The sequence below is a fragment of the Cordyceps militaris genome (genome assembly GCF_000225605.1).
Source record: "Cordyceps militaris CM01 unplaced genomic scaffold CCM_S00004, whole genome shotgun sequence".
NCBI lineage: Eukaryota > Fungi > Ascomycota > Sordariomycetes > Hypocreales > Cordycipitaceae > Cordyceps > Cordyceps militaris.
The window spans coordinates 1,187,276-1,207,053 of record NW_006271972.1 but is presented as its reverse complement, the minus strand read 5'-3'; the positions used below and the strand labels follow the sequence as shown (position 1 = coordinate 1,207,053).

At 56.4% G+C, this 19,778-nt stretch overlaps 7 protein-coding genes across 7 annotated transcripts; 3 read left to right on the top strand and 4 right to left on the bottom strand.

Annotated features, from left to right (window-relative positions):
* Positions 1–1,964: 1,964 nt before the first annotated feature.
* Positions 1,965–2,903, top strand: CCM_05411 (uncharacterized protein; the record flags this gene model as incomplete). The annotated part of the gene is made up of 3 exons (XM_006670555.1): positions 1,965–2,239; positions 2,313–2,609; positions 2,678–2,903. 3 exons carry the CDS (start codon positions 1,965–1,967, stop codon positions 2,901–2,903), a joined length of 798 nt encoding a protein of 265 aa, XP_006670618.1.
* Positions 2,904–3,144: 241 nt separating this feature from the next.
* CCM_05410 (succinate semialdehyde dehydrogenase) lies at positions 3,145–4,816 on the bottom strand (the record flags this gene model as incomplete). The annotated part of the gene is made up of 4 exons (XM_006670554.1): positions 3,145–4,159; positions 4,214–4,583; positions 4,651–4,741; positions 4,805–4,816. The coding sequence occupies 4 exons, from the start codon at positions 4,814–4,816 to the stop codon at positions 3,145–3,147; spliced, it is 1,488 nt and encodes a 495-aa protein (XP_006670617.1).
* A 1,632-nt stretch (positions 4,817–6,448) lies between these two features.
* Positions 6,449–7,392, top strand: CCM_05409 (ribosome recycling factor, putative; the record flags this gene model as incomplete). Its single annotated transcript, XM_006670553.1, has 2 exons — positions 6,449–6,513; positions 6,609–7,392. The coding sequence occupies 2 exons, from the start codon at positions 6,449–6,451 to the stop codon at positions 7,390–7,392; spliced, it is 849 nt and encodes a 282-aa protein (XP_006670616.1).
* Positions 7,393–7,673: 281 nt separating this feature from the next.
* On the bottom strand, positions 7,674–9,269 carry CCM_05408 (uncharacterized protein; the record flags this gene model as incomplete). Its single annotated transcript, XM_006670552.1, has 1 exon — positions 7,674–9,269. The coding sequence occupies one exon, from the start codon at positions 9,267–9,269 to the stop codon at positions 7,674–7,676; it is 1,596 nt and encodes a 531-aa protein (XP_006670615.1).
* Positions 9,270–10,050: 781 nt separating this feature from the next.
* CCM_05407 (serine/threonine-protein phosphatase PP-Z) lies at positions 10,051–12,182 on the bottom strand (the record flags this gene model as incomplete). The annotated part of the gene is made up of 4 exons (XM_006670551.1): positions 10,051–10,080; positions 10,127–10,279; positions 10,327–11,770; positions 11,824–12,182. The coding sequence occupies 4 exons, from the start codon at positions 12,180–12,182 to the stop codon at positions 10,051–10,053; spliced, it is 1,986 nt and encodes a 661-aa protein (XP_006670614.1).
* A 3,894-nt stretch (positions 12,183–16,076) lies between these two features.
* CCM_05406 (haloacid dehalogenase) lies at positions 16,077–17,637 on the bottom strand (the record flags this gene model as incomplete). Its single annotated transcript, XM_006670550.1, has 3 exons — positions 16,077–16,754; positions 16,854–17,136; positions 17,621–17,637. 3 exons carry the CDS (start codon positions 17,635–17,637, stop codon positions 16,077–16,079), a joined length of 978 nt encoding a protein of 325 aa, XP_006670613.1.
* A 951-nt stretch (positions 17,638–18,588) lies between these two features.
* Positions 18,589–19,635, top strand: CCM_05405 (uncharacterized protein; the record flags this gene model as incomplete). Its single annotated transcript, XM_006670549.1, has 1 exon — positions 18,589–19,635. The coding sequence occupies one exon, from the start codon at positions 18,589–18,591 to the stop codon at positions 19,633–19,635; it is 1,047 nt and encodes a 348-aa protein (XP_006670612.1).
* Positions 19,636–19,778: the final 143 nt, after the last annotated feature.

The following is a 19,778-nucleotide window of genomic DNA, read 5'->3' as shown; positions in this document are numbered from 1 at the left end:
GGGCACCCAACTCGCTCTAGCTACAAACAACAGATCCGTAGAATTACAGCTAAGTCAGGCTTCGTGCATCCGCCATGAACTGCTGCTCGTTAGTTTCCCTCTGTGTTCCCTGTCCGGAAATGCATGCGAGATGTGACAAGTGCCAGAATGCTCTGATTTCTCTCAGCACTGGCCAAGCCCCAAGGCGCAGCCTGTCCGCAGCGCAGTGGGTATGAATCTCACAATCTCGAGCCTGGTTGGTGCTGCTAATTTTTCCAGTCAATGTTTTTTCCATGCTAGCCAGGGACCCGGTCCATCCGCGACGTCGCTGGGGTGGCAGTCCTATCATTGTCAACTTGTCAATACATCGGCAACAGTCACCGCCAGACCTCGGTCCCGTCTCCCACTAATTCGCACCCATCAACGCAGGCCCTCGCGAACTACTGGTACTAGTTAGGTACCTTACTACCTACCTGGGTATCTAGGTAGGTATGCCGGCGCAAAGAACCTGTCTTCAGCCGTTGCGCCACTGTCCCGACGTTGATCACCCACCATGGACCAGTCCAGACCACCCCGCAAAGGCACCATCAATTGCCTAAGACATTGCGACGTGTCGCCAAGGATCCCTGGCTTCTCTACAAATTATTCACCTCTCTCTTTCGGTTGTTAAATGTTAAATCCTCCTTCTTCCTTCTGCATATCCGCGCAACTTGATGTACAGAGCACAGATAATACTGACTCACTGAACAACTGTCCCATCAACTAACACCGGAGGGAGGCCGCACCAACGTTCTAGCCGGCCAGGAGCCCGCGCGTTCCGCCGGTTCACCCACGGTGTTGGCGTGCTGTAGCGGCGAGCTAAAAAAGGCCGTAGCGGCGGCTGTCAAAGGGCTGTAGGGTACCAATGTTGCCTATGACCATCGGAGGCAGCTGCAACGCCACGACAATGCATGCGTGTTTCTCCTTGGCTTGAGAGGCCTCTATCTGTAACATGGCTTACCTTGATCTGTCCTGTGGCTTATTACAGCGCCCCCCCCCGCCATGAGTTTTCAGGGCCTTGTTCATTCGGAGTAACTATTGCAAAACAGCCAACTGCATGCCTAGCTACAAGTCGGGACCCGCGGGCTCACATAATGCGCCGGCAGAACACTGCAAGAAGTCAAGCGATGAGTTGTACGGATACCGTTTGTACGAGACTGTTCAGCTGTGTGTCTTTGAAGAGGCTGAATCGAGGGACGCCGAGAATGACAACGACAATTGGTAAGCTGAAGCCCTATCGAAAAACCCACTAGCTATGGCTGTTCTCGCTCGTTCTAGCTAGAGACAAACGGAGACAAACGGGCAATGCACCCAAATTTTTTTTTTTTCGCTCTAGATGGCTTCACTGTACAGACTTAGTTATGTATCCATTCTGATAGTTAGTTCCCGACCGCAGCTCCATTCATCAACCAGCCTCCCGCCATCTCCACCAACCAGAAAGAGGCTAGAGCACAGCTGGTGCTCGCCTCTCATTGGCCTGGTCCTCTACGGCACCCGTCCAATCGCCCCCCCCCAGTCCGATCCAGGCGCTTACAGCAGCTTCACCACTGGCTGGTGATGTGCCCATCCTCCCGCACACTGCAGAGGCCCCCTCCTCATGCCGGCACCCTCATCGACATAGGCGCCTAGCTGGCCAGCTTGCGCTGGGTTTTTAAACCCGCCCCTCTCTCCCTCCTCTCGCACCACCATCTTGGTGTTTCCTTCATCTCTTGCGACGAAACAGCGCACCGACAAGATTTGAAAGCAGCTGGTCTGGTTTTCTCAACGCCTGCCTGTGTGGCCTCGCGTATCGACAAATATCCGAGGGCACGATCTCACCCTCACCAGCAAAGTCACGCAATTCACTTTGAACGTGACCCCCCTTCAACGCTCTCAGCCGACCATCCATCCCGCAAACCGGGCCACGAACCATTCGTTCACGCAGGAACAGGAAACAATCCGCCATCATGGGCATCTTTTCAAATGGCGCGCGATCCTACCGCATTCTCCACCGCAAGTGGCCCAAGATCTCGCGCAAAGCCACCATCTGGCTGATGCCGCTCGAGCTCGCCGGCCTCATCGCCGTGCTCGTCATTTACGGCATCGCGCAGCCCGACCTCTACCGTTCCAAGATGTGGCAGATTGGATTCGACCATGGGCTAAACTCTAACCCCAATATGATTCTCTACGCCTATGCCAACTTTAAGCCGTTGCCCAACGTGCCGCTCATCTGGTCCTCCACGTACGCTCCCCAATCACCGGCGGATCTGATGACTTGTATGCTTACTCGTTGCTGACTCGAATTCTGTATGTAGCCTGACCAACTTCAACGTCGCCATCTCCGTCATCTCTCTTTTCTTCCTCCTGGCCAAGCTCATCGCCTTCATTATGAAGCTGTGGTTCCCCATCATTGCTATCTTTGTCAACTTGGCGCTCCTGGCCCTCTACACCGTCAGCGTCTACGGCCAGATTGGCCCCGACTACGCCGACCCGCGCCATCCCTCGCCCGCCGCGTGGTACTTTCGCCAGGGCTGCGGCCTCGCCAAGCCCTACGGCGCGTACAAGTCCTGCCAGATAGCTCAGGGCTCTCTCGGTGCCACCTTTTACATGCAGTATATTTCCCCCCAACGACTCCGGTGTATACCAATGTCACAGTTTCTCGCTAACATGCTATTCCTAGTATCTTGTACCTTCTCAATCTTGGATTTGCCATTTTCGCCATGCTGCCGAACAAGGGTAACCGCTTCGAGGACGAGTCCGACGTTGAATCGATCCACAGCACCCCGAACATCAAGGATACCGAGATGCAGGCTTTTACCTCGATGCCCTTTACGCCTCGCACGCAGGCTTTCCACACTCTAGACAGAAAGCTCCCCCTGCGCCAGCAGGCGAACCCCTACAAGTAATGGTGCTGAGAGATTGATTCTTGGAGCACATGACGGACAGGAAGTGACCATCTATGACCAATGTAGTTGAGAGATTGATATTTTTGTTTGGAGCAGGTATCAGAGATGGCACAACAACAACATCGATAATAATACCCGGACGAATTCACGTCGCATTTGGATAGCTTGCATTTGAAAATACAACTGGCTTTACATCACCTAACTAGGCTCTTCTCTTTCAACTACGTACTGGCACACGAGCTCAGCTCTGCAGGGGCTTGCCCATGCCGCCAAACGTAATCATCTTGGTGACCTGGTACTCGCCGATGCCGTACTTGGAGCCCTCGCGGCCGAAGCCGCTCTCCTTGACGCCGCCAAACGGCGAGGCCACGTCCGAGATGATGCCCGTGTTGACACCGACCATGCCCACCTCGAGGCTCTCGGCGACGCGGTACACACGCTCGAGGTCGCGCGAGAAAAAGTAGCCGGCCAGGCCGACGTCGGAATTGTTGGCCATGGCGACCACATCGGCCTCGGTCTCAAAGGGGAACAGGCCCGCGAGGGGGCCAAATGTCTCCTCGGTGGCGACGGCCATGTCGACAGTCATATCGCGGAGGACGGTGGGCTGGAAAAAGTTGGCGCCGAGCTCAGGCACAGCCTGGCCGCCGACCAGGAGCTTGGCGCCCTTGGCGACGGCATCGTCAACGTGGCTGCGGACCTTGGTGACGGCGCGGTCGTGAATGAGCGGGCCATGCGTGACACCGTCGGCAAAGCCGTTGCCGACCTTGAAGGCCTTGACTTTCTCGACGAAGCGCGCGACAAAGTCGTCGTAGATGCCGCGCTGCACGTAGATGCGATTGGCACAGACGCACGTCTGGCCCGAGGAGCGGAACTTGGAGGTGATGGCGCCGGTGACGGCGGCGTCGAGGTCGGCGTCGTCAAAGACGATGAAGGGTGCGTTGCCGCCGAGCTCGAGGGAGAGCTTCTTGAGCGTGCTGGAGGACTGGTTCATGAGCAGCTTGCCGACGCCGGTGGAGCCGGTAAAGGACACTTTCTTGACAATGGGCGACGTTGTCAGCTCCTTGCCGACGGCGGGTGTGTTCTCGAGCGAGGCGATGATGTTGACGACGCCCTTGGGGATGCCTGCACGGTGGGCGAGCTCGGCAAGCGCAAACGCGGTAAAGGGCGTCTCGCCGGGGGCTTTGCAGACGACGGTGCAGCCGGCGGCCAGGGCGGGACCAATCTTTCTGGTAATCATGGCGGCGGGGAAGTTCCAGCTACATATGATGGTCAGTGAAAACGAATGGAATAGCCGACAACAAATGGCTTACGGAGTGATGAGACCACAGACGCCCACGGGCTCCTTGACGGTCCACACGCGGTTGGCGGCCAGCGAGCTGGGAATGGTGTCGCCGTAGATCCTGGGCGCCTCCTCGCTGAACCACTCGAAGAAGTTGGCGGCGTAGGCGGTCTCGCCCTTGGCGTCGGCAAAGGGCTTGCCATTCTCCCAGGTGATGAGCTTGGCAATGTCGTCGGCGTTCTCGTTCATGAGGTCGAACCACTTGCGCAGCAGCTTGGCGCGCTCGCGGCCTGTCTGCTTGCGAAACGTCTTGAAGGCCTCGGAGGCTGCCTCGATGGCGCTCCGCGTGTCGTCGACATCGGCTTCGGCGCTGGTGCCGACGAGCTCGCCGGTCGAGGGATCTTGCAAAACGTGTTAGGTACGCTGTGCCGAGGCTACCGGGGGGGGATGGCGGGATAAGCTGCATACCAGTGACCTTGAAGGTCTTGCCGGAGATGGATGGCACGAATTGGCCGTTAATATAGTTAACATTTTGCTTTAGAAGCGAGGGGTCGTTGAGCTGCGCGCCTGTTAGCTGGTTCTGTTAAGGCGGGCGGAACGGCCATCGTTTGTAGAGGAGTACCTTGGGTGCCATTGTGGAAGCGTTGCGGGCCAGTGTCAGAGAAACAGCCGGAACGAAGCGGAGAGTTGATTGAGCTGCGATTCGTTGCAAAAGGGCCATTATAGGAAAGGCAAGCAGTGATGGAGGTGCGAGAAGCTGCTGTGAGCTGTTGCGAGAAGCTGTTTTTGCCCAGGATTAGCTACGTTATTTCTGATGTCGCCATGACGCAGATGAAGGCGCCGGCGCAGGTAGGAAATAGCTCTGGTGGATCTGAACCTACAATCAACTGCAGCCGGCTGTTGTTGTTGCTTTGACTGTACACCAAATTCCACCACGCGAGGCTATTATGCTCGGGCTTCTGGGGATTGACTGTCGTGGAGATGCAGAAAGCAAAACTTGGGGTTTCCTGGGGCGGAAGTTGTTGTGGGAGCTTGTTTCGCGCCGCGAGATCGGAGGGAATGCCGGCCGCGGGTATCCGTCGGTCCCCCAGCGCGGGGTTTCTGCCTCTGTGCTCCAGGACGCTCTCCGCCGTGGGAGGGCGCTGTGGGGGAGCTTGTAAGGCTTGGTCCCCGCTGCAAGTTCCGCGGAGTGCGGCGTGCGAGCACCTGTGGAGTAACCGGGGTAGTCTTGTGGTATTTACTCCGAACAGTTCAGTCGCAAACGCTTAACATTTGAGAGGACGAGCCAATTTATAAAATGAAGGAGAAGGACACCGTCAACTAACAGAATTAGTACCAACAGAGAGTACCCACGAACAGGAAGCTGGGAGAGTTGAGACCGGACAGCGTAGCTACTTGTCCAAGCATTGAACCACCTTCAAGGTATCCGTAGGGTGACTGCTTACCTTTCGCTGCAGACAGGCAGTTTATTCCCCAGCATGAGACTACGAGGAAAATGATTTCGAGAAAAAGATGAAGAGCTTTGTTGATCAACTGAAGCTAGTTCAGGACATCGTCGACCGAGACGCAGTGATTGAACCGACCAGCGCAGGCGGAATCTATAACCTGCTTCTTCCGTTGTACAGTGCAACATTCGCAACCGTACCACAAACCGAGGGAGCTCGTATCTACAAAAATGACGACCCTTTATGCAATAAACCCCAAAGCTCGGGAAAAAATGGCACAGAATCCATCCTCATTAACTCATTCCGCTCTTGAAGGGACGTCTGATAATTTTTAGCCTTTGTATACATGATTAGATGGCCGATTTCCGAGGTCGTGTAGCGTAGTGGTTATCGCGTTTCGTTTACAGTTATCACCTCCATCCGAAAAGGTCGCAGGTTCGAACCCTGCCACGATCATTTTTTGCTCTTCGTTACCTTTTTACTGATTTCATACATCGGTTATAATCACGCGGATATGGCTTTCAAATTCTAGAAGCAATGTTGTTGCCTGCCCTAAAAATATCAATAGGAAATACTCTGTTGGAAATTTGATAAGAGGGAAAATGAAGAAGGAGAACTGTTCGTCCTCTTCAAACCAAGCTACCTTGACAGCCCCGCAAAAATTACCAGCTCGCCGCCTGTCAGTTGCAACAGCTTCGGCGCTGCCAAATCCGTTTCCTGCATGGTATTCCCCGTCATACGCTATAATTGATTTGTCCGTGCTCTACCTTCTTCCACCACGTATACAGGACACTCAACCCATCGAAGAAAACTATTCGACTATGTATTTTGTACGTGTTGCTCGCCCGGCTGTCCGCAGCTTGTACGCAGGTGGACGTAGTCAACGGTACGACTTGCCTCCCTCCTCCTCGGCCGTTGCTTCCAAAGCTCGCGCGATCCTGACTTTCAAGAGCAAGGCGTCTAACTAGCTGAAACCCGCAGAGCTACCACCATCGCTTCGACACGAGCCACGGCACTGGCGCTTGCCCACAACGCACAGCCGTTCAGCACATCACCCTCCCTCCTCAAGAAGCGCAAGCCTGACGCCCCCTCGAAATCGTCTCCCCCGTCTGCTCCCGCGCCGTCGAACAAAGGCAAGGGCACTGCGGCTGGCAGCAGCAGCGGCGACTTTGATCCTCTCGACCTCGACCCCGTCGAGGCAGCCTTTGCCGAAGTCGATGTGCACTTCCAGACACAAATCCAAAACGTGCTACACGGCGGGCGCTTCAACCCGGACCAGCTCGGCGCGCTCGCTGTGAGCGTCAAGCCCGACGGTCACGGCGGCGGCGGCGAGGCGGCGGCGGAGCTGTTCCCGCTGCGCGAGCTCGCGCAGGTGGTCCCGCGCGGCGGCCGCACCGTCTCGCTGCTCGTCAACGACAAGACGTACATCAAGCCCATCATGTCGGCCGTGCAGGCCAGCCCCGAATTCAACCAGCAGCCGCAGCGCGCAGAGGACAATGAGCTGGAGCTGCTGCTCCGCGTCGAGATGGAACGCCCCGAAGAGCTCGTCCGGCGTGTCAAGGAGGCCACGCAGGCGTGGCGGGAGCGCGTGCGGCAGGCGCGGACCAAGCACGAGAAGGCGTTGAAGGAGGCGCGGAAAAACGGCCTGCTACTACCGGACGCGCTGAAAAAGGTGGAAAAGGAGGTGCAGAAGCTGCAGGACAGAAAGATGAAGGAGATTGACACCCTGGAGGCGCAGAGCGTCAAACAGGTTAGCAGAAACTAGACCGCCCATGGGTGACGGACATCGCGATGTAAAAAGTGAACAGAAGATGCTTTTGTGTCTTGGATTTTCTAGTATACTATTGTACATGTACATTGATGAGAGCATTAAAATAACAGGCTGTTTTGCCCAAGCCGTAATGATACACCAGCCTTCTCTATTTCCCATAAAAAATCTCTGCTCCCAATGAACCTTTTTCCACCGTAGACTCGCTCTGTCCGAACAGTTTCCGACGACACCACTATATTGTACACGCCTGCGTAACTGAGACTACAGGCACACTCTTAAGCCTTTGCTTCCTTGACCTCTGCTGCTTCATTCTTGGCCTCTGCTTCATTCTTGGCCTCTGCTTCATCCTTGGCCTCTGTTTCATTCTTGGCCTCTGCTTCACTCTTGGCCTCTGCTTCAGTGTTGGCCGGCGTAGCGTCTGTAGCGACCACAGAAGGCTTGGGGGCTCCAACTAGGCTCTCCAGCTTCTCCTCAAACATGTCTGTAGCGGCGGGCCCGTAGGTGCCGGCGCGCAGGTGTTGCGCGCGCACGATGCCGTGCACGTCGCTCGCGAAGGTGGGTGTTTCGTGCACGCCGGCCACGGCCGCGTCGAGGACCGCTTTCTGCACGGCGTCGCCGGCAGATGAGAAGACGGGTGTCACCTCGTCCGCCTTGGCCTCCTCGCCTGCTACTGCCGCCTCACTTTGCTCGCCTGCTACTGCCGCCTCACTTTGCTTGGCTTGCAGCTGGTCCTCTGCCCAGGCGCGCGACTCTGCCGTGGCGAAGAAAGCAAGCCCGTCCTGCTGCACCCGGCCCTCGACCGCGTCCGGCAGGTATCCGCTGGCCGCGCCGACCAGATCGCCCGTGCCGCCGCCCATGGCCTGCAGGCTCTCTAGAACAGCGGCGCGGCGGCCGCTCGTGCTCGTGGGCACAGCGGGCGCGTGTTCGAGCAGCGTGGGCACGTCGAGGTCGGGCGTGTACTGCGCCGGCTGGCGGAAGCGCACCGCCGCATCGAGCGCTGTCTCCGCCTCGTCCATGATCTCGTACGGGTCAACTGAGGACCTACCGCCGCGCCCGCCACCGCCGCCACGAGGCTCCCTTTTCTCGCCGCCACCGCGGCCCCCTCTGAAGCCGCCTCGGCCGCGCCCGCCTCGACCGCCCTGGACGAACCGGTTGGAGCCCTCGGCCGCAGAAAAGCCGCCACGGCCGCGGAAGCCGCCGCGACCCTGGAAGTCACCGCGGCCCTGGAAGTCACCGCGACCCCGGAAGCCACCTCGGCTCTGGAAGTCACCGCGACCCTGGAAGTCACCGCGACCCCGGTAGCCACCTCGGCTCTGGAAGTCACCTCGACCCTGGAAGTCACCTCGACCCTGGAAGTCACCGCGACCCCGGAAGCCGCCACGGCTCTGATAGTCACCGCGGCCCTGGAAGTCACCTCGACCCTGGAAGTCACCGCGGCCCTGGAAGTCACCGCGACCCCGGAAGCCACCACGGCTCTGATAGTCGCCGCGGCCCTGAAAGTCGCCACGGCCGCGGAAGCCGCCTCGCCCACGCTCCAGGCCCCGGGGCAAGCTGCGAACGTCGAGGACCTTGGGGCCACCACCCTCTCCCGCGTCGGTCGGAGCACCACCGGCAGGCCCGTCACCGTAGGGCGCACGGTCCCTCACCATGGTATTGATGGCGGACGCCGCGGCGCGTCCGCGCTGACGGGCATAGCTTCCTCGTCCCGGACTGTCGTTGCTGCTGTGACTCGGCGATGTGGTGGCATCGTCGGCGGCGAGCGATTGGGTTGTGGAAAAGTCGCGAAAGTAAGTCTTGAGAGCCTGGCCCGTCTTGAGGAGCTCTGGCCGGCCGCGTGAGCAGACCAGCGAACGAAATGTCGATGTGCTCATGGTGCGTGTGTGTGTGCGTGTGAGAGCTTGTGTGTAAACTGCTGGCGTCTGAAATTCTAGACCTCTCCTTTTACACCAATTTTCTTCGCAGGGGGTTGTTTGTGGTGACTAAGCAGCAACCTCAGTGCACACGTACGCTTTGGAGCCTTGGTCTGAAGATTTCAAAAAACTACAAAACGGCCCTTGGAACTGATGTACTATTTAATTTCACTGGTAGTGATTCTTATATTAAGGAGATTGAAAGGGAGTATGCTAAATGACCCACCACATCGGCCTACGCGCCTGCCACCATCTCTATGCCAACGTGCAGTATCGTATATTCCAACCACTTCGTAATACAACATCCCGACATGGCCACGCCGCATGTGTCACGGACGGACCCTAATAGCACAGTTCTGAAAAGGCCAAACACTATACAACACATCTTCCCAAGCATTTTGAACGGCAAAAGAAAAAAAAAAAGCAAAACGCCTAGTCAATCAACAACCTGCGTCGATTGAAATCCAACGCCAGTCATAGTCGGCCACGGGGGCCTGGTGTAGATATGTATCCACGGAAGCCGCAGTAATGTACTCGTGCGGCTCTGGTGCACGGTATCAGTAGATGCCGACTCTATTCGCGGCGCCTGTCGTTGTCATGACGGGCGCTGGGGAGCTAATGCCCGGCGGCAGTGTGAGTCGCGACTCTGAAAAATCATCACGCCTGCATGAAAACTACCATGCACATTGTCATGATAGTTGTAAATGCGTGAAACAATTTGTAAAGAACGTTACAGGCTTCACTATACGCTTTGGGGATAGACGCTTGCGGGCTGTTTTTGTTAGTGCCGAAATTGCAGTAGTGGCCGTAGTACTCACAGGACTGTTGAGCATGTGTTGTCTCTTGTTGCGGCCCTTTTTGATATGGCTCTTGAGGGCACTTGAGTCGAGGGGCTTGAGCAGCTCGAAACTGCACAATAGTTCGGCATTGACGGACATTACGGCTCCCCAATTGTCGAATTCGCCGCAATACTGCATCGAGTTAGCGTAGCTCTCACAAACCACAGGGCGAAACTTACGTTCGGCGCACTGAACACAGTAACTAAAACGCGATCGGTGAAGAATTCGTAGCCGTCTTCCACCACCATATGTGCACGGCAGATAAGATCAAAGTCGTGGGCGGCAAGGAAGTCCGTTATAACTCTCTTGCCGAAACAGTAGCTCACCCCTCTTTCATTCGCTTCCCAGTCTTGTTCCATATCTGCAGGGTCCGACCAGAGCAAGTCATTGAGTAGGCCGTAGTCGGGAACGTCAGTGGGACGGGCGATGTTTCGAATGTCGTCCATGTGGCTGAGCGCCGGCGAGAGACCACCGTGGACACAGAAAATCTTGCCAGCAACAATGGCAGCAATGGGTAGGGTGTTGAAGCAGTCGATGAATGTCTTCCAAATCTTGACGTTGCACCTTCGCTTGCACTCGTCATAGAATCCATACACTCGGGTTACGTTGGCACATTCGTGATTTCCCCGCAACAAAAAGAAATTCTCAGGGAATTTGAGCTTGTAGCATAACAGTAAAAGAATAGTCTCCAGGGACTGCTTTCCGCGATCGACGTAGTCGCCAAGGAAGAGATAGTTGGCCATCGGAGGGAAGCCGCACATTTCGAACATCCGGATAAGATCAGTGTATTGCCCATGGACATCACCAACGACCTTGACAGGCGCACTAAGCTCGAGCAGAGCGGGCTGCGAGAGAAGTACCTCGCGCGCGCGCTGGCAGATGGCGACGATCTCGGCATTCTTGAGGCACACGCTCTTCGTGACCTTGCCGGCATAGCCAGCATCCAAAAGACGCTTGATATAATCGTCGAGATCCATTTCTTTGATGTCGGCCATGGCGACGTTGGAATTGCTGTCAGCTTTGGCGGACTCGGTCGAGGGTGTCTTGTGTACCACTTGGCTGCTGCTAGTGTCGCGACGAACCAGAATTGACTGTCCAGGAGACTGCAGGTGGGTGTTGGCGCTGGCAGCGGCTGCCGAAGGGGGTTGGTCGGAAACATGGTCGACCTCACCGCTGGCCTGGGCGGCGCTCACGTCATGAAGACCACCGGCACTCTTAGAGGCGCTGGACTGGACGGGCGATGGCGGTGGTTGTTCATTTGAGAGCATAGAGTCGGCAATCGACATGTCGGTAGAGCTGTGCTTGAGCGTGTTTTCGCCGCGACTGCCACGCGAGGCACTTGAGCGACCGCTTTTGCCGGATCGGACAGAGGCGGCATCAGGACCCTTGTCGGAATCGCCATTGCTCAACAGCGTAGAGTTTCTCGGGCTGTCAGTTTTGGAAGTCCCAGGGATTTTAGACCTCAGCGAGCGAAATGATCGGGAAGATTCTTTGGTGTCGCTTCTGCTAATGGAGGGATATGACTGGAGATTTCCATCAGCGGAGCCGGACTTGGGCGAACCGCCATCGGGCTTGGAGCTCTGATTGCCCATGACCGCGATGATGGTCGTGTGACGACAGGGTCTGGTGTAGCTGTCTCAGGCGCCGCTTGGCCGTCAGCGGACGACAATAAAAACTGCCAAGACGAAGCCAGAACCTGGGGAGAGGAAAGATGCCAAGTCTGAGGGGTTTGTTTTGGTTGGTAGAGATTTTGTTGTCGCAGCAGCGCGGCGGTACGGGAGAGAGCGATCGGCGTTAAATCTGTCCTGAATGGTGAAATGTGAGTCGCCGGGCGAGAGACGGGGATTCGGTCGCAGAGCAGCGAAGGGACAGAAAAAGCAATTTTCGGCAGCGATATGGTAGCAATGATGACGTCGAGTGGCCCGTGGGATTGCAAAGGAGCCTGCAGGGCAGGGTTGAGGGTTCGGTGCCGAGGCGGGCAGTTATCGACAGGGACCGGGAATGGCGGGAAACTATTGTAGAGCAACAGGTTCATGTCAGCAGAGACATCTCATGCAATATGCAGGCAAATGGGTAGGTGGAGTGAGGAGCGACAACAATAGAAGAAAGCACGGGCGCGGCGTGCAGAAACTGCGACAGGGACAGCAGAGTAAAACTGCGGCCCGCGCGACGAGGGGAGACGTATAGACAGAGCTAAGTGAAGCAAGACAGAGCTAGCGTGAGCAATGCAACGACATAAAGCCGTGTCAATGTACCTGCAGCGACAGCGACACAGCAGCCAAAGATAACGGTTTGGCAGGTCGTCATAGAGTCTCAAAGGGCATGGGGCAATGTCTCGAAGCAGCTGTCCGGGACCGCGGCGGGAATAGCGACAAACACCAACAGAGAGGGAGAGGGGTGAGACAGAAGCAGGAGACGAAGCTGAGAGACGGGGAGTTGGCGATTAAAAGAGGGGGACAGGAGTCAATGGGAAGATGCCAGACGTCGTGACTGGCAGAGGCAAGAGGACGGCGGGAACGAAGCGAGCTTGGTGAATGTGAAGCGCAAGAGAGGTAGACAAGCCGATGACCCAACAGCGAGTGAGGCGTGCATGTGAGCGCAAGACAATGACGCACAACTTACCAAGCGCGGCTAATCGACAGAGGACCTATGGAAGAGAAAGGGCGACAGAGGCTGACAATGGAAGAAGAAAGCGCCAAGTGGTGTGAAATGTGTGAGATTTGTGACAAGAATCTATGACTTTGGGAGCTTTTTGGCGCGATATGGGGTGGAGGAGGAGGGGGGGCGAAAAGCGGCGACAGCGATTATTAAGGTTTCTGGCACAGCACAGTGTGGTGGTGCTTGGGTGGTTCTGTTCGTCGGAACTGCCTAGCGAGGGGCGAGCGAGGACGGCGGACAATGAATCCAAGTCGAGTCTTGAACAGCAGCGGTATTGGCGAGCCGGAGGCGCACGTAGGCAGGCAGTCAACAGGTAGGTGGTTTTTCTGTCAGTGTTGGGTGTCGCGGGCCACAGAGTGAGGGCCGTAGCACCGTAGAGGCCAGCACCAGGCTGAGGTGGCGGTGGGGTGCGCGGCAGCGCCGGCTGGGGGATAGACAAGAGCTGTGCGCGGCCAAGAAGTCGTCGAGACGGGAGCTGGAGAACCCTTGCGTGTGATGCGGGAGATGACGGGTAAGATGGCGATCGCAGGTAGAAGAGGAGATGGCTGCGTTTGAGGAGGGCGAGATTGTGGCAGCTTATTTTACGTGGTGTTGACGCGGACCAATTCAGGTCAAGAGACAGCGGCAAAAACGACAAACGGCGAGGCCAGGCGACCAAACGACCCCTTCCCAGAGTTGCCAGAGGCCAGCGAGAGAGGCAACCAGCCCTACGACAAGCCGTCTGGCGGCTGCGGTCAGTGTTCAAGCACAGCGGGCATAGCGCGTACGGAAAGCCCTGTGGTGGCTGCTACAGCGAGGCGTTTAGGGAATTTCAGGGACCTGCTTTATTACAGCTTTAATTGCAAACAAACACCTGCCAGCTGCCAGCTGCCAGCTGCCAACTGCCAACTGCCAACTGCCAACTGCCAACTGCCAACTGCCAACTGCCAACTGCCAACTGCCAACTGCCAACTCCCAGCTCTCACGCCTCTCGTTTCAATTCTTTCCACTCTTTCCTCGCCAAAACATCCCTCCTACATATTCCGGCTTCCCAAACCCGCCCTATCGTCACCATCTTCAGCTTCCGCCTCTCTTCTCACCAACCATCACAACCTTGTCACTCTGCTTCACAACTTGGGTCTCGAACACAACGCCATCTGTCCACGCAGGTCATCCGGCCATTAGCCTGCCGCTACCGCCCTCCAGCAATGCTCCAGCTGTCCGGACGCGGCGCTCTTTGCAGCGGGCGTGCCACACTAGCCAGGGATGCGCCCCACGCCTGCCCGCGCGCTCCCACCACTGGCAAGCCTGCTCCCGGCACACCGCGACAGCTGAAGCCTTCTTCCGTCGTCCCACGGCGCCGCCATCTCTGGTCTCTGCCAGTTCTTTCGGCTCTACTCTGCCATTTGCCAGCCACTTGCCATCTCCCGTCGCTTGACCGACAGCTTTGTCGCGCGTGCTAGGGCCTCTTGGCCCCCCTGACCGATACGCTTTGTGCTCTCCCTTTCCCCGCCCGGCCTGCGCCCGCCCGCGCACCGGACCCAGGGAATCGGCGCCACCTTGTCCCTCCAGCGTCCACCATCGCCGTCCGTCGCCGTCAACGGAGTCGGACGTGCACATCCCTTCGGACGCGACCATCTTGGGCCCTCGTCGCTGGTTTTGGAGTCGCACTTCTCCGACGCACCGCGTGATGTCGCCGCGGGCGTGCCCATGCCGGGCACATTTCTGCGGGCGTCGACGAGCCCTGCAACCTCGTTGACCGCTGCCACATCAAGATTGCCTCATGACAGGCGCGGCCGGGCTATCGACTTCGGGCAGCCAAATGTAATTTCATTGGCGCCCAAGTTTTAGCGGCCATTGAGCAGGGGATGGCATTGGGCCGCCGTGCTAATGGTTATATCTCTGTCTAGTGCACGCTTTCTGCAACTATTGCTGCAAGTCTGCTGCCCGACACATAATATGTTCCTTCAGCATAATAATTTCGACGCGCCCCAACCCGCGTGCCTCCGAGCTCTACTAAGTAACTGTCGTGGTAGTTGAGTGTGAAGGCTCGACGCCCGTATCTCCGACGTTTCCGGATCGTCATTTTTTCCCAGCGTTTACCTCGTTTTTTTAAGACCGAATAATTCCGCGTAGAAGCCGACACATTGAGGACAAGATCAATCGAGTAACGACACCAACACCACACCTCACTACCGAGATACTTACTAACTATTACATGTCCTCGCGTTTGTGCCAAGTCAATGGCAGGCACTCGCTTTGTATGCCTGCTAGTCTACAGCCATCAATATTCTAGAACGTTTTACCAAATTTTCACAGATGCTGTTGCGATGAACCGTTATTCGTCATTGCAGATTGCGCTCACCGAAGCGTAGCGTAACTAACTAGTTACAAATTACCTGGTCCTAATAGTTAGCAGGTGGCTTCTAAATTTAGACGCTCCGCCTAAATGGTGGCGGTGCTGCTGTACCTGGCGACGCACGTCATTCTCGCGCCACAACTATGATCTAGTTTATCCAACAAGTATCAGAATGATCAAGGAAATGCACTCACAAAGGTCTATGTCTATTAGAACCTATCGCCTGGATTTCTGAAACTGGATATCTACGTGGATCTGGTCATTAAGCACCGGGGTGTTTGTGACTAGACTTGGGACAGAACCGCGATCGACACTGCCGTGCTTCTACAACCGAATCAAAACGCGGGGCACATGACAGATGTGCAGGGTTTATCTATGTAAGTTTCAATTTTTGAGAGGAACTTTGTCTCCCGATGTGGCTACAGCATGTCCATCACTGGGTGTGCACTTGGGAGCGCGCTGTAACGTGTTCCGTACAATGAATGAGCCGATCCTCTGCTCAATGACGCACATCGACGAGCATTGTGTAGCAGAACAATGTGGAGAATACGGTCTGAGCTTTTCAGTCTAAGCTTTCCAGTCGTCAAGTAGAGTTTTGACAGCCATATGCGTTGCATCTGCTGTGTTACAAGCCAAGAGAGTTTGGAAGCGCCACCGACCTTCGCATATAAAAGCTTGGCCATCACATTCCTTCGCGGACCAAAGCTAACGCTATTCGACATGGCTTGTGTACCTAGCGGCAGTGTATCGCGGAGAGTGATATATATATAGCACCAAAGCTGCTGCGGCTCGGATACACGCGAGAGGGTCGCACAACAGCTGGCAGCATGTGCCATGTCAGCTGACGAATAATGCATCGTCGCGAGGACCGCAATCGGTCTATCTCATCCGGCAGTTGCATTAAAGAGGAAAGGAAAAAAGTCTAATACTCCATCAGGGATGCTGATCGGAAGCCCATTGGGGCCCTGACAGCCACGACGCCAGCGCTGGTATCGACGGCACGCGTACAACGGGATGACGTCGAACCACAGCAGAGATGGACCGGTCGGGCAAGTCCTCGAGTTTAGCCACCGCGGAGGCCTCCGTGTCGGCATCCAGCAGGATGGGGAACCAACCGGCGCCGGTAGCCCCGATGACGTCCTTGGCGTGCTCGTCGCCGACGTAGACCTTGTACCAGCTCTCCGCCGCCGGCACCGGCCCCTCACGAGCTGCGACAATACGGGTCAGCATGGACTCGGCGGCTCGGAAGATGCGCACGTCGGGCTTCTCGCACCCCACGTCGTAGGACATGCAGTGAAAGTCGACGTCGTACGCCTCCTGCGGGGGCGGTACGGCGTGCGCGTCGTCGCTGTAGCGCAGCGGGCTCACGCGCAAGCCCAACGAGGACAGGATGCTGGGGACGCGGTCGTCTGAGTTGGTCACGACACCGACGACGACTTCGTCTAGGGCGTGCCACGCGCCGGGGCGGCGCAAGGCCCGCAGTGCAGAGACAAGGTCGGGCTGCGCATCGTAGCCCTCGTTCGAGGCGAAGCGATGCATCAGCGCGGGGACGAGCGCCGGCGGAAATGGCTGCTGTTCTGGAATCAGCGGCGTAAAGGTGTTGTGGATAACCTATCCGTCGGAAACAAAGAAACAAGGAAAAGTAGCTGTTAGCATGGATTCCGAAGGACTACAACGCGCGAAGGCTCTACACAGGGGCTTTTCGGATACATTTGTCCACCACCGCGTGGCACCTAGGCCGGTGGCCTTGCCGTAGTTGGGGTTCTCCGCGCGTTCATGGCGAATCGCGGCCGTCAGGTGCGTCGCCAGCTGGTCCTCGGAGAAGCCAGTGATGCCGCACTGCCGCGCGACATGGGCGTACTGCTGGACCACGGAACCCTTGGGGCGGAACAGGGTGCCAAAGGCGTCGAAGCAGAGCAACAGGTTGCGCTTCTTGCTGGCTACCATGGTCGGGTGGGGGGAGGAGGCGGCGATCAAGGTTGCATTCGATGGACTGGGCGATGCGGTGGGGAGGGAGAGAAGAAAGTTTGGTTTGTTATTGCTGACGCGGCAACGGATGCAGATCGGAAGTTGCTGCAGAAGAAAGGCCTGCGTGGTTGGGATGATACGAACGATGGAGGGGTTGAGGGGCTTGCGTGCGTGGCGGTTGATGTTGGTTGTTGTTCATCTATCTGCGGCATGGGCTAATGAGTGGGCCGGATTAGAGTTGGGGAGTTGGCAGGCCACTAGATATGGAGGTGCGCAGTTAGTAATTGATAACTATTAGTCTGGTTGCTGTTTAGAATACTGAGAGCACAGGCGAATTGAATTCTGATAAGCGCAGAAGAGCTTGAAGATTGTTTTATAATGGCGTAAATATTGTAAAGCTGCATGGGATCATTCACTGAAATGCGGGAGAACCAGGCTGAGGTGGTGGTGTGGTCATGTCAGCCTCAGCTGGCGACCCAACCAACGTGGGCATGTAAGATGTTTGTTACCTATGAAGAATGAACATGTCTCTATCCGTAGTTTACGGAGGCTGGGCTTCTAATAATAACACGGCTCCTGCAAGTCTGCATTGCCATGTAAGAATGTGCCTACCCGCAAAACTTGCGCAAATGATAGTCAGACTGTTATACCTGTTTCGGGCGTCAGGAGCCTGGTTGTGTCCATATGCCTGTATGTGTACTATTTGATTTTTTATTAATTAGTGGACTGAGGAGACAAGGCAGAGAGGCAGAGAGGCAAAGAGGCAAGTAGAACACTTGGCGGTGCTGGGGACCCCGCTGAAAAGGGTCTCAAACTCGTAAGCAAAGTGCAGTGGGTGTTGGCATAAGAATAAGCTTGAGCCGAAACTGTTCTCCCAACTAGGCTGGGGATGCAGCTCTCTCCTTGTCTTGCAGACGAAAAAAAAAAAATCAGGAAAAAAGTCACGGCCCATAAAGCAGGCTGGGCTTTGTCTGCCATGTTTGACCTATTTTTGCTTCATCCCGCATCGTTATCCCGCACCGCATCGCCTCTTTGAGTGGTACGTGCTGGTGCTGCGCTGCCACGAAGCAGCTGCGCCACCACCCCTTGGCCGGCGCAAGCCCCCAATTCCCCGCTAAAAAAGCAGCGCAGACTGACAGCCTGACTCTGATTAACTGCCCTGCCCTTGTTGCTATGTACTGTTATTATGCCGCCTCACGGCCTTGTTATAAACGAGTCGTCATCCTCCCACTCGTTTTCTTCCTCTTCCCTCATCGTATCTCTTTCGTGTATTTGCATCCTGTCTCTCCATTTTGCATAATAGCCTTGGTCTACTATAAGCTGCAAGTGTCCTTCTACCCTACGAACCCGGCCGATTCTTCTCTTGCGATCTGCGTTGAACACGCACCGAGATCAACAATCACTCAACAATCACAACGCCTCGTCTGGCCAACCACAACACACCCAACAACTCAAACAACCCTCCACAACAGCAGCCATGGCCGTTGGTCGCGCCCTCTGCGTGGCTCTGCCGCTCCTATTAACGATCGCCTCGCTGGCTGCCCTCCTCTACGCCACCCTCGCCGGCGTCGCCCACCATAACACCTTCATGTTCAAGCTCGACACCACCAACCTGACGCTCGACAGACAGGGCATCGAGAACATTGCCAAGAGCGCCGGCGTCGACGTTAGCAGCATCGGCAAGGACCTCGGCGTCGACATTGACAGCCTGCTTAACAAGGCGACAGGCGGCACAAATGTCACAGCCAAGGAGCTCAACCTTGACTACGTCTTCGAGGTCGACCTCTGGGGCTTTTGCTACACCAAGGACAGCAAGCGCAACTGCACCAAGGCCCAGTTTGACTGGGCTTCGAGCACCCTCAACGACACCTACCTCAAGAACTTTGGTACCGAGGCCGGCGTCACCATTCCCCTGCCCAAGGAAATCCAGGGATCCATCAAGGCCTTTCGCACCATGATGAAGGTGACCGAGATTGTCTTCATTGCTGCCAACATCATGCTCGGTGTCGAGCTGCTGATTGGCATCCTCGCAAGCTGCTCGCGCGTCGTCTCGTGCCTCACCTGGCTCCTTTCCTGCATTACCACAGTTGTTGTATTCGCCGCCGCCGGTTTGGCCACGGGAGTGTCGGCCGCTGTCGTCGGCGCCGTCGAGGCCACTGCCAAAGTGTACGGCGTCAAGGGCGGTATCCAAACCAGCTTCCTGGCCGCCGTATGGATCGGTGCCGCCTTTGCGCTCGGTGCCAACCTCTTCTGGGTCTTTACCATTTGCTGCTGCAAGCCCGACCACGGCCGCGCCCGCAGCGTGCGCAACCGCGACAGCTACGGCGATGGCGAAAAGCTCATGCCCTCGCGCAATTACGCCCCTCTTGGCACTGACCACGAAATGACGGGATTCCAGCAGCAGCATGCCCCGCAGCACACCGGCTACAACAACAGCGCCTACTTCAATGGCCAGCCGGCTCGCCACCCCGCTGGCAACGGCCGCTCCGACCTGGCCTATGAGCCTTACTCTCATCGCGCATAAGCAGGCCTTTCGCCGCTTGTCCTTTTTCCTTTGTCCTTGTTTGTGAGCGAAAATGGTAGCTTAGACTGGCGTTTTGGGACACAGCACGCGCTGTTTGGCGGTGCTCATGATTACGGACATCATATATTTATGCGCATAGATAG